General features: G+C 46.3%; 1 protein-coding gene across 1 annotated transcript; it reads right to left on the reverse strand.

The window, feature by feature from the left end:
• Window positions 1–1,262: 1,262 nt before the first annotated feature.
• Window positions 1,263–11,150, reverse strand: PSMC6 (proteasome 26S subunit, ATPase 6). The gene is made up of 14 exons (XM_059850643.1): window positions 11,024–11,150; window positions 10,176–10,255; window positions 9,954–9,993; window positions 9,562–9,614; window positions 7,666–7,733; window positions 7,251–7,365; window positions 6,641–6,728; window positions 6,158–6,219; window positions 5,956–6,079; window positions 5,759–5,820; window positions 4,684–4,804; window positions 4,513–4,593; window positions 2,305–2,376; window positions 1,263–1,761 (listed from the first exon to the last, which is right to left on the reverse strand). Exons 1-14 carry the CDS (start codon window positions 11,148–11,150, stop codon window positions 1,643–1,645), a joined length of 1,212 nt encoding a protein of 403 aa, XP_059706626.1. The 3' UTR covers window positions 1,263–1,642.
• Window positions 11,151–13,535: the final 2,385 nt, after the last annotated feature.

Here is a 13,535-nt window from a genome sequence, read left to right on the forward strand (position 1 = left end):
AATTTTTATTTCTAGTGCACCTTTCTGCTGTTTTAATAAATAAAACTTGGAGAAAGCTTCAACAATCACCAGCCAGAGGCTCAGATTGCTGTTTGCATCACTGTTCTGCCCAGAAATGGACTTTGATTTCATGTTCTCACGAGCTGCACTCAAAAGGCTGTTAAAACTAAACCTGAGATTTGCATCTTTACACTCCTGACACAGCCACAACAGGGAGAAAGGTCTGTTAACAGCCATATAAACAGGGAAATATTGTTGCCTGTCCTGTTTTAACTGTTCTACACCTTACACCATCTGTTTGATCTGTGATGGGAAAGGAAATAATACTACAGCTGTTAAAATTGCCAGGGAGATGCTGTATGTTTCCTGGGAAGTCAAGAGCTAATCTAATGTACTTGCCTGTCAGCTGAGCAGGCCCAGAGTAATCCAATTAGGATAATTAGAAGTAGCCAGAAGTGCAATTTAGTGCATTGCTGCTCCAGTCCAACATTCAGGTGAACTGCACAGTGCAGTGGGTCTGTGTGCACCCCTCGGGGTGGAACTGCTTGGAAAATAAAAATAAAAATAAAGCAGATGCCCTTAAAACCACCACCACCACTTTGTTTACTTACTGCAATAAATAAACACCAGCTCAGGTAAATCCTATTTCCAGAATTCAGCAGCAAATGAGTGAGCCCAGGTGGGCAAAGAGGCCAAAGGCACCTGGCTGGTACCAGGCACAGAGTGGCCACAGGAGCAGGGCAGTGCCTGTCCCCTGTGCTGGCACTGCTGAGGCACCTCCAGCCTGGGGACAGCTCTGGGCCCCTCAGGACAAGAAACACTGAGGGGCTGGAGAGTGTCCAGAGAAGGGAACAGAGCTGGAACAGCCCTGGAGTCCCAGGAGAGGCTGAGGGAGCTGGGAAGGGGCTCAGCCTGGAGCAGAGGAGGCTCAGGGGGACCTTGTGGCTCTGCACAGCTCCTGACAGGAGGGGACAGTGGGTGGGGGTCGGGCTGTGCTCCAGGGAACAGGGACAGGAGGAGAGGGAATGACCTCAGGCTTGGCCAGGGGAGGTTTAGATTGAGTATTAGGGAAAAATTCCTTCATGGAAAGGATTTTTGTCCAGACCCCACCAATGCCTTCTCTCTCTGAGGGTCGGGCTGCCTCTGTTTGGTATAGCAGGCACAGGACTCCAATCCTTACACCAGAGAAAAGTTGCTGCTCCAACTCAGAAGACAGAAAATTCACCTCTTTGTGAGAGCTACACACAAAATCCACCAGGATAAACAGATTTGAACAGGTTTTATTCATAAACTGTTTGGGGAAAGGAGATTTACTGATATACAAAAAGTCAAGAAATGAACTGACTTTCTTCTGTTTGTGAATCCCTTCAGGCACGTTTATAAATTCCCACCATAATTGCTAAGAGAACAACACATCTCCACACATTTTTACTGAGCCTGGGCTGTAATGAACATTGCATTTCAGAATTGTACAGAAAACACACTCCTGTAGCCAACTTGCAACTAGCATTCCCAAAATTACTAGCTACATGCTACACAAACACCTTACAATGATAATCAAGAGGTACATTATTTCTCTCCTTTTTTTTTAGGCATTAACCCAGTAGGATGTGTACAATCAATCACAAATTCTATGGTTAATTTACACAGGTTTGTAGTCAAGCTTGGACTCCAGCTTCTTGGAATCAGCCACTTTCCTGACAGCTTTCATGAAATCTTCCTGAACTACGAAGTCATGATCAGCACGGATCGCAAACATCCCTGGGAGGGAGGAAGGATTGAACAGTGTGAAGAGACACAACATGAAGTTTCACTCAAACTCAAATGAAAACTGATCCAGGTTACACTATCTACATGACCTTCCCATGTCTTGGATGTTGGGAAGAGGAGGGAATTCACCTTTCTGAAATAAGGGAGTGCTAAAAAGAAAACTTGTTTAAACTCTGAGTGTGCATTGACTGTGTTACTCAGCCTGCCCGTGCAGGCAAACCTCAAGTGCAGAAATTTTCATGTGAAAAAAGCATAAAACAGCATCAACTCTGCAGGCACATGGGTACCAAGAGCCCTGAATTCTCTCCAAAAAGGAGAAAAATTAGTTCAATCCCTGTTTCTGGAATGTATCTGGTTCTAATGAGACAGTGGGACACATCAAGATCATCCAGCAAGTGGCTGGCTCAGATCAGCTCAAGTGAAATGTTCCAGCAGAACATTTCTGAGCTTCTGGGTTTAATCCACAGAGGAACAGCTCCAAGATTCAGCATTATCCAAGACTTAGCACATCCAAATGAAGAGTTAAGGAATTACCTGCTTCAGTACAGACGTTTCTCAAGTCTGCTCCGTTGAAGCCATCTGAAAGCTTCACGATTGCTTCATAATCTGTTCACAAAACACCAGCACCCGTTAGGAATAAATCACCCTTCCCCTTAGGGATGCCAATAAAATACACATCCAGCCACCAAACTTGGATTTCAGTGCAGAGCTGCCCACTGGGCTGATAAATTAACTGGGATCAGCAGCTGTATCAGCCCTTCCATTAAAACAGGAATGTGTGGCAGCCAAAAGCTCATGTTATACAATTAAATCCCAAAGTTACCAACTTGTGGTTACAAGAATCAACACGAAGTGCAAAAGCTCCATCAAGGCAATGTTCTTATCCTTGAAATGCTGTAAAAGCCCAGAAAACTTTTCTCCAAGTGGTCATAACTCAGTCCCTTTCCACTTCCAACACTCCATCTACTACAGGCACTTAGTGTTCTAATATATTAAGCCTGATGTTTTATGCACATATATTTGCTAAAAGAGTGGCCATGGTTATAATTCAGTGGAAATCAATTTCTAAACCACTGTTGAGCCTCCAGCAAGTTCTGATTTTTGCAAGGCTGCTTATTAAAATTATTAATTCCCTGGAGAACTTTTCAGTTTCCCTTCTGTATAAAATTCAAAACATTTCAATTGAATGTTTTTATCTCAAGAATCCAAAAGCTCCTAAGGATGATTAGTTCTTCAGCTGTATTTTAATTCCATGTAGTACAATGATATATTAAAAAAATTCATAATTGGAAAGTTAAAAAACGTAAGTGAGGGGAATGAACAGGGCTGAACAGTGCAGGGTTTGTGAGTTTAGGGTTTTCAGCAGACACCAGGACTGAAGGAGAATCTCATGCTGGAACCTGAGCAAATCCTTATCTTTGGATTTTAATCCAATTTCCACCTCACCCTGCTGCTAAATTCAGGCCTTCCTTTTGCAGTATCAAAGCTGAGCCTCACAGTCTTTCCACATCACATGCAGGAATTTAGCAAGGACCTGACACCTCAGCTTGCTGAACAGCAAAAGGAATGATCCCACTGCAGTGCCAAAGACCCAAGATGAAGGAGAATTCCAGAATCCCACAATGGTTTGGGTTGGAAGAGACCTTCAAGACCATCTCCTTCCAACCCCTGCCATGGCCAGGGGCATCTTTCTCCAAGCCTCATCCAACCTGGCCTTGGAACACTTCCAGGCATGCAGGGGCAGCCACAGCTTCTCTGGAAAACTGAGCCAGAGCCTCACTGTCCTCACAGGGAAGAGTTTCCTCCCACTACCCCATCTCTCCCTGCCCTCTGGCAGTGGGAAGCCATTCCCCCTCGTGCTGTCACTCCATGCCTTTTAAGAAATTTCTCTCCAAGAACTTTACCTCAGGCTCATGATTTGCTTTGGAGCTCCTTCTCTCCTTAGCCTGCAGCCACGTGCAGGTTTAAGCCAGCACTGCTGCTAAGAAAAGCAGTGCCCAGCCCTGGCCCTCCCCCAGCTCTCTCCTGCTGTCCCTGAGCTGAGCTGCAGCTGTTGATGCAGCCAGATGGTGACTGGGATCAGCTCCAGGGGCTGCAGGAATTGCTGCTGTCAGCACAGAGGGGGTGGGGGTGGCACAGGGCCCTGGGGCTCTGCTGCACTCCCAGGCAGCCAGCACTGCTTTAAAGGCAAAGCCCAGCCCCAGCTTCCCCCAAGAAAGCTGGAGGAGTCACTGTGAAAGCAGGACTCTGGGCAGCTCAGAGTAACACAGACCTTAAATAAACCCTCCCCATTTTATCCTGTTATTCTCCCCTTACACTCCTGAGAGAATCGTCCACACTTCTGCTTATGCCATCTCCAAACTCCAAGGTTTTTCCCTGACTTTTAAAGATCGTTGCTTTCAGACTCCTTCATTAGCAATCTTTCTTTCATTGAGGGGTGAATGAAAACACTCTTTACTTGCACTAAGCCATTCCATTAGAAACAGGAAACTGCCTGATGAGAACCTTGTTGCTTTTCCAGTTTCCAGCTGGGCTCAAGGGTTTATATTCAGTTCTCCTTTTCAAAGACTTAACAACAGTTTAATCAGGATGCATTTAAAAATAAAGCAAGTAGAATTCCAAGAGGGGAAGTTATGTGGGCAGTATAAAGGTGGGAATACAGTCAGAATCACTGTAACAACTCACCCTCTTCCCATCCCTACAAAGAGCAGCAGGAATGACATCCAGGGAACTTCTACTTACCTATCTCACCATGTTTAGTGATAGGACCTGCATGAATCTTCAAAATATCTAATCTGGCTTGTTCATTTGGTAGATCGATATCTAGAAAGAATTACAGCTTCAATCAAAGCAGAAACCCACAATTGCCAGGGATCACATTCTCCTCCCAGCCACTGGGAAGCAGAAACTCACGGATTTTTCTATCCAGCCTTCCGGGCCGCAGCAGGGCAGGATCCAGGGTGTCAGGTCTGTTGGTAGCCATGATCATTTTAACTCTGTGCAGAGTGTCAAATCCATCCATCTGATTCAACAACTAACAGAGAACAGAACTTTGGTTTTAAACAACCCCCAATCTGCCCAGTTTAATTTGTTTTCCTGCCTAAGTATTCTTCACAAAGATGAAAAGCTCTGAAGTAAAAAAAAAAAAAAAATCCTACAAGGCCTTGAGCTCCCTGAATATTCCATCCCAAGCAATGAAGAGCTTTCCCCACAGAAAAGGACATTGAGCAAAGCTGAGCTCAAACATGAAACACTTGACTAAAACAATGAGGCGAAGAAAATACTGCAAGGACTGAAGGAGCCAATGGCTGCCTGACACATTTGGATTGTAGTGCACCAAGGCCAGGACATTCCAATTAGACTTGAAGAACAGCTTCTGGAATACTAATCCACACACAGGAAGGCATTTCATTGTGAACACTCAAAGCACTTGCTCTTTGATCACAGTGATTTAATTCTCTATGGAAGGCAGACACATTCTTTTGGAACAGGCAAACTGTTTGCAAACACAGGCTAAGGAAGGTTCCCATTAGCTTCAGAATTTCTAATTGTCACCAGTGGTTTTAATATTCTCTTCACACAACCCAGTTTATCGAAGCAATGAATGCAGAAACAAAGAAATACAAGTGCTCCTCCTAGCTTTGAAAATCCAACTGCAACAGCCCAAAAATGTTACAGACTGTCTTTGGGACTAAAAGAGACAGAAAGGGGGGTTGTGCAAACCTTCAAAGATGCAGGGAGCAGCAGTAAGCAAAAGAAAATATGCCAAATAATTTCAGCAATTTAAAAATATTCAATTAGTCTCCACATTGAACTCATGGCTGAGTTACCAGGATGTCCAGCTGCCTTTTGTAAAAGCAGCACTTAGTTCACTTCTAGTTTATTAACCCAGAAAAGGTTCTGCAAAGCCAGATCCCAGGTAACAATTCACACCTGTACTATTATTTGATGTGGCTGTGCAGGCCACAGTCAGGAATTGGACACTCACCTCCATCAGAGTCCTCTGAATTTCTCTATCAGCTGATGTGCCTTCGGAAAAGCGGCGCCCACCTGCAGCACACCAAACCCATCAGTTCTGCTACTTGATTTTTGCCTTTTAAACGGGGGGGGGGGGGGGAATTGGCTTTACAGCTGACTCCAGCCTTTAAAGGAGAGCCCAGCCACCCCTCAGACCAGGAGCCTTACCAATAGCATCGATCTCATCCATGAAAATGATGCAGGGCTGGTGATCTCTGGCATAATTGAACATCTCTCGGATCAGCCGAGCGCTCTCGCCGATGTATTTGTCCACTATGGAACTGGACACCACCTTGGGAAGGACAGGGGAGGATGAGGAGGCTGGAAAGCAACCAGACCCCATGGGTGTGGGGGCAGTGCCATTACACACCTTGAGGAAGTTGCAATCCAGCTGGCTGGCAACTGCTCTGGCCAAAAGGGTTTTTCCTGTGCCTGGAGAGACAAGAGATTGAAGCTGTTTATTTACTGACTCAACACTGCCTGCCAGTGACTTAGGAAGGAGGGGAAAAAAAAGGGAAAGGGAAAAAGGAAAGGGAAAGGAAGAGAGAGAAAAAGGAGAAAGTGAAAGAAAAAGAAAAAAGGGAAAGGAAAAGGAAAAAAAAGAAAAAAGGGGGAAAAAAAAGAGGAAGTAAAAACTGAAGATGAGATGAGAGAGGAGAGAGAGAGGGGAGAGAGAGAGGGGAGAGAAGAAAGGAAAAAAGAAAAAAGAGAAAGGAAAAAGAGAAGAAAGAAAATATAAAAACGGAAAATAAAAAAGGAAAAAATAAAAAGGGAAAGAAGGAGAAACAAAGAAGGCTCTTGCCACAGTTTGAAAACAACAAGCAAACACTTGTTGCCCTTTGCTGAGACTCACCAGGGGGGCCATAAAGCAGGCAGCCTTTTGGAGGGATAATTCCCACACGCTGGAATAATTCTGGGTTTGTCAGTGGCAGTTCAATGACCTGTGAAGGGACAGAGAGCAACCTGAGCCTCTGAGTTTTAAAGCAGTTAATGATGCACATTCCAGCCCGTTTTTCACCTAGCTGCATTATTTATTGGCAGCATTTTTGTGTGAGAACCAGTTTAATAAGAAAATGTGAGAGATCCTATGGATCAATCCACTCCCTTGCCTTGGCTCTGCAATTGCTGCTTCCTCTCAATGCTCTTTGCTCAAATCACATCCCTACTGTCCTAACTCCATTCCCCAGAGCAATTCTGGAAGTTTTTGAGCAAAATTCCAGTTTGCTTAGCTGGGCCTACTACTTGAACTTCAAGGTACTCCCACAGCCTAAAGGGTGCTGGATCCTTTAAAGCCTCCTCTCTAAAGGATCATCTTCATTTTAATCCCAGTCCAAGCACTTCAAATGAAACATGAAAAGCACTGATCTGAGAGGATCCTTGAACAGACCCAAGGTGGTTTTGCCCTGCAAAGCTTCACTGAGAGCATGGATCAGGATCTGATGGGGGTTTGAGGCACTGGGTACCTCCCGTAACTCTCGGATTTGTTCCGACAGGCCTCCGATCTCAGAGTAGGAAACATCTCCTGGGTCCTCATGAGACATGTTATAAACCAGTGGATCCACTTCCCTGGGCAGGTATCTGGAAAACAAGAGTTAAGAGGAGATATTTGTATGGTGTAGACACTTTTATAACTTCATAAAGTCATTCCCATAAATTGTGCAGCAATATGAACATTATTTCACATGGCTGAAAATACTCTAATTATTTTTCTAAAGAACAACCAATTTCTCTTTAAATCATATAAAACAGATACACCAGTCTTCCCTCAAAACAACTGTCCTTACTTTAGCACTGCTTTGCAGAAAATGTTTACAAAACATTGCAGAAGTGATTATTCAAGCCTTTGTGTAGTGTTTGACAGGAAGAGCAGAATCCTACCTCATAATAGTCAGAGTGGTCATGTCCAGAGCAACTCTTGTCCCTGGCTTCAGCTTACTCTTGTCAAGCTAGTCCCAAAAAAAGGAATTCTGTTAGAACCCCACTCCAATGCAATCCTGATTTTAACCAAAATGTTCACTGGAGTTTGCACTCCTTGCTCCATCACACACAAGAAAAAACAAGGCTACAGAGTGACACACCAAGCAGCCATTAACTTACCTCCACCTCTTTTAAAACAAAGACTGTTTTCTAGTCCATCATTAATTTTTAATTTTACTGCTGTCAATCTGACTGCATCAGTGGGATCTAATCCTGCCCTCTGCTCCACACAGGAACAGCTGCTTCAGAATAACTAAACAACCCTCACAAAAACTTCAACATTTTCCTGTGTCATTACTCCCCCTCTTTGAAGTCAGCTGTTCAATTATTACTTTTTCACCTTGGATGCCTCCTCTCCTGCCTCAGCAGTTTTTGTCTGCTTATTCCATTTTTATGGGATTTTTAAACACATTCCAGTATACCCTACTCAGTTTTGCTGGAATTAAAAGAGGATTTTGACAACTCTTTTCCAGGACTGCTGGAAGTTTCCCATTGTCCCTTGCCACGTGGGTCTTTGACCCTCTGGAAGAATTTAGGATCAAGCTGTCCCCCATCCCTTACTGCAGTCCCTACTAAGGCCTCTTTCCAGCTTCCTTACCAAAGAACTTTATAACACCTTGGAATTCTCTCAGATTCAACCCTGCCCAACAGACTGAAGTTATTTTGCAGTGAGAAGAAAACAAAGAGAAACCACTTGACCTTCTTAGCTAATGCACTTGAGATAGGGAAGTGATTTTGCTCTCACTTAAATAGCCTTGCTCTCCTCCCTCTTGAGCAGCAGCAGCTCAGCCAGCAGGGCTTTGATCAAAAACTCGTCCTTCTAGTCCAGGAGAAATTGTTTGTCTTTGATATTTTGACATTTTGAAAACAATCAGGGTTTTCTGTTTGGTTTTTTCTTTTTCTTTTTCTTTTTCTTTTTTTTTTGAGCCTCTGGTAGCAAATGAAGGATCTTTTAAGATAAAAGAGTGTTTTTAGTGGAGAATAAACTCCAAAGTGCTGGTTCATCCAAGGACAAACTATCCCTTAGGATTCAGCTCTGTTTCAACACAGAACATCAAGATTACCTCACATGCCCCAGAGTGGAATTAAGTTTACTTATGTCCCAAAATTCTGCAATGAACATCAGTTTCTCTCCAGAAAGAGGGAAAAAAATATATGGATAAAGATAATGGCTTTAGATAGACAGAGAGTAGGTTTAGATGGGATTTTGGGAAGGAATTCCTGATGTGAGGGTGGGAAGGCCCTGGCTCAGAGTGCCCAGAGCAGCTCTGGCCGCCCCTGGATCTCTGGAAGTGTCCAAGGCCAGACTGGATGGGGCTTGGAGCAGTCTGGGACAGTGGGAGGTGTCCCTGCCATGGCAGGCTGGAATGGGATGAACTTTGGTCTCTTCCAACCCAAACCATTCCATGATTAAGATATATGGTAAAATAACATTAAATCTGAAACTCAGCAGCGTGACAGCAACAGTCACAGCACAGCAACTGTGAAATTACACAATCGGTTTTCATAATAATTAATTTTCAGAGGGTCCAAAATCAGGCAGAAGGGCAGAGTTTTGACTCAATAAAAATCATAAAAGACATGCAAGGTCCTGGAAATGCTGTGGATTATTTTGTCTCCACCAGGAAGTTACACTGCTACCACTACAAAGGGAGAGGGGAGCAGGTATCAGTGTAAAATAGTGGTGTGCACATTAAAGAAAAAAAACCACTCCACTAAGGACCCAGTGGATGAAAAGCAATTCTAATATTCCAGAGAAAAGCAAATTTTAAATGAATATTCACAGAGATCAATTACCTGACGGCGACAGCCAACCACGTATCTTGGTCCATTTGTAGCCTTCACAATGACTGCAGAAAGAAAATTGGAGAAAAAACCCAAATTTACTCTATTTATCCTCTGAGCTGTGATTCTGAATTAATCAGAATGCTTTTTGCCAATAATCTGATCACCAACACTTTAATTCTTTTCTTCTCTGTAACTTTAACAAGATTTAAAATTTAAAAGCTTATTATTTTGTGGCTGCTCATCCCTGGAAGTGTTCCATGCCAGGCTGGACAGGGCTTGGAGCAGCCTGGGACACTGGAAGGTTGGCATGAGATGCTCTTTAAGGTCTCTTCCAACCCAAACCATCCCATGGCTCCATGATTTCCACAGTCTCAGAGAATATAACAGTTCAGTGTACTCACACTTCTCCTCTGTCAGCTGTTTAAGAACCTCACCAACAATCTGTAAAAGAGTAAATACAGCATCAGCCTCAAGGGAAATTAACATTGCAGGACTCAGACACCTGTAACCATCCCTGAGCCATCAGCTCCTGCTTGTTTTACCTGCACTGTTCCCACTTTCCTGATGCTAAAAATGGATGTAAAGGTTACCTCAACAGCCAACACCTCGTTTCCCTCACGTACCTGCCCAACGCTCTGCAAGGCCTTGAGATCATTTTCTGACTTCTCATACTGCTTGGTGAGTTCTTTCAGCTGTTCCCTTACTGAAAGAGGAAAGAAACACAGGATTTTGGTGATCAACCCCACAGGAGCACAGGAGCACAGGACCAGACCCTTTTCCAGCAGCAAAGCTGCAGGGAGAGTGAGACTGGGAGACCAGTAAGGACCCCTGAGCTAATGGGGTGAAGGGAACAGAGCTGGTGAAGCGTCTGGAGCACCAGGAGAGGCTGAAGGAGCTGGGAAGGGGCTCAGCCTGGAGCAAAGGAGGCTCAGGGGGCCCTTGTGGCTCTGCACAGCTCCTGCCAGGAGGGGACAGCCGGGGGGGTCGGGCTGTGCTCCAGGGAACAGGGACAGGAGGAGAGGGAACGGCCTCAGGCTGGGCTAGAGGAGGTTTAAATTGGATATCAGGGAGAATTTCTTCACAGAAAGGGAGGTCGGTCACTGGGGAAAGGCTGCCGAGGAAGATGGTGGAGTCTCCATCCCTGGAGGTGCCCAAGGAACGACTGGACACGGCATTCAGTGCTCTGGTCCACTGACAAGGTGGTGACAGCCACAGGCTGGTGTCGCTGATGCCAGAGATCTTTCCAAACCTAAATGACTCCCAGATTCCGTGACCCTCCGGAGCTCTCCCAAGGGGACCGGGACCCAGCGGCGGCGCTGGCAGCGCTCAGCCCCGTCCGCCCCCGGGGCCCGGCCAGGCCCATGACGAAGCGCGGGCAGCGCCGCGGCCGCCGCGCTCCCTCTCGGGCGCCGCGGGGCGCTCAGAGACGCCCACCCGCCATCCCCTCACGGCCCGCCGTGCCCGCGCTCACACTCCTTGAGGCGGCCGTCGATCTCCTTGTGCTCCAGCAGCTTCTTGCGGTAATCCTGCAGCGCCTTGTCCCTGGGGTCCGCCATGATGAGCAGCCGCCGCTCATAGGGAATGCCGGGAAGGGCCATGGCGGCGGCACCGGCCCTCAGCGCCTCGCAGCGCCCCCTGCCGCCCCGGAGGACTGCGGCTGTCGCGACAGGCGGCTGCTGTCGTGAGGGGCCGCCAGTGTCACGAACATCGGCTGCGATGGGCGCGAGCTGTGCCAGCGCTCAGAGCGCGGGTTAAAGGGCGGCCGCGGAGTGTGCGGAGAGGCGGAGGGACGAGGAGGTGCGGGGAGACCTCATGGAGCTCCAGGAGTCATGGAATGGTTTGGGTTGGAAGGGACCCTAAAGGTCATCCCATTTCCTGCTGTGGGCAGTTTGTGGGACATTCCTGATAAAAACGAGAGCAGGCTCCCGGTACTAAAGTGATTTCAGCTTTTATTATTAAAAAAAAAAAAAGAAAGGCCTAAAGCTCGGCATGGGCCGAGCAGGAGCGTTCCCGTCGAGGATGGAGCAGCGCCGGCGCTGGGGCTGCTCAGCAGCGATGGCCCCGATGGAGCAGCACAATTCAGAGGGTCAGAAGCCCCTTTTTATCCTGTTTTTTGTCCCTTTGAATTGGTTTCTTTTTGGATTCTTCATTTGCATGAAGGTTTAAGGCGCTCGATTGGCCCATGACAGTTCTGTCCAGGCTGGCTCGTGGTGCACTTCACTGAGGTGTGTTATGGTACCTTGGGTACCAGATTTCTCATAACTCCCCTTCTAACCCCTTCTACAATACAATAACCAAACTAACAGTACATGCTTAACCATCTATCAACTATTTTACAACAGTTTCTAACCTATTTTTAACAATTCCCAAGGCAGACAACAGCTGATATGGTCTAGAAAATCCCCCAGAGCCTCCTTGGGGGTATCAGAGCAGGACAGGGCAGGCAGGGGTCAGGGTGAGAGGGCAATGGCCAGGAGAGCAAGGAGGGATGAGCAAGAGCTGAGCTCTGCAGAGAATAAAGTGACCAATAAAGTGACCAATGTCAGCACTGCCAGCTGGGAATGAGGCTTGGGAGTGACAAAAAGTCACTTTTGTCCATCTGGGCAAGAAAATGGACCTGGCTGTAAGTCCAAGAAAAGCTGTCTCCTGTCACAGCATCATGGAATGCTTTGGGTTGGGAGGGACCTTAAAGATCATGTCATTCCAACCCTTGCTATGGGCAGGGACACCTCCCACTGTCCCAGGCTGCTCCAAGCCCTGTCCAGCCTGGCCTTGGGCACTGCCAGGGATCCAGGGGCAGCCCCAGCTTCTCTGGGCACCCTGTGCCAGGGCCTCCCCACCCTCCCAGCCAGGAATTCCTTCCTAAAATCCCATCCATCCCTGCCCTCTGGCACCAGGAAGCCAACAAAAACTTTGAGTTTCGCTCCTGTCCCTATGGCTCTGCAAGTCAGAGAGCAGCTGCTCCCCCAAATCCTGCTTTACCCCTGGAGCTCATCCCAAGTGGTGTGCCAGGGAAGGCTGGTGCCATGGAAGGACTTTTGGCTGCTGTCACTGCCAGGAGGGATCAGACACCTTCTCCTCATGCTCTGCCTCAGAGTGGAGCTACTGTGGGTGAAACCTGGAAGGTTTGGTGTCCTAGAATCCCACACTGGGCTGGAAAGGACTTCAGATCCCATCTCATCCCACGCCCTGCCATGGCAGGGACACCTTCCACCATCCCAGGCTGCTCCAAGCCCTGTCCAGCCTGGCCTTGGACACTCCCAGGATGGGGCAGCCCACAAAATAATAAGCTTTTGTAAGTTAAATCTGCTTAATGATTTCGAGGAGCAAAGAATTAAAGTATTGGTGATCAGATTATTGGCAGAAAACCACACTGGATAATTCTGAACCACAACTCAGAGGGTGAATGAAGTAAATTCGTTTTTTCTTTAATTTTCTCTCTCCAGTCATTGTGAAGGCAGAAAATGAACTGTGGTACAAACATACCAAAAGGTTGGCTGTCACTGTCAGGTAATTAATATGTGTGAATATTCATTAAAGTTGGCTTTGGTCTGGATTGTTAGCATTGCTTTTCATCCTTAGTGAAATGGTTTTTCTTCTATAATGTGCACATCCCTGTTTTATATTGGCACCTGCTCCTCCCTCCCTTTGTAGCTGGTAGTGCTGTAACTCCTGGCAATGACACACTGGGGAGCTTGCATGTGTTTTATTATTTTTAATAATAAAAATTTTGACCTGATCTTCATCTGTCAACCCCTTGGGGTTGGGGGGCTGCACCCCAAATCCCCCCTTTCAGAGTGGGGCCAGGAGCACTGCCAGCCCCAGTGCCACCGTGTGACTGAAAAATCACCAGGTAATATTGGCTTTTGCATTTATGTGTTAGATTTTGCATGTTGTTAGTGATTATAAGTAAATTATTTTCATTATTAAATTGATAATTTATTATTAAATCAAGTTTTATTAAATTAATTAATTTCATTATT

This window comes from Haemorhous mexicanus, chromosome 6, assembly GCF_027477595.1.
Source record: "Haemorhous mexicanus isolate bHaeMex1 chromosome 6, bHaeMex1.pri, whole genome shotgun sequence".
Classification (NCBI taxonomy): domain Eukaryota; kingdom Metazoa; phylum Chordata; class Aves; order Passeriformes; family Fringillidae; genus Haemorhous; species Haemorhous mexicanus.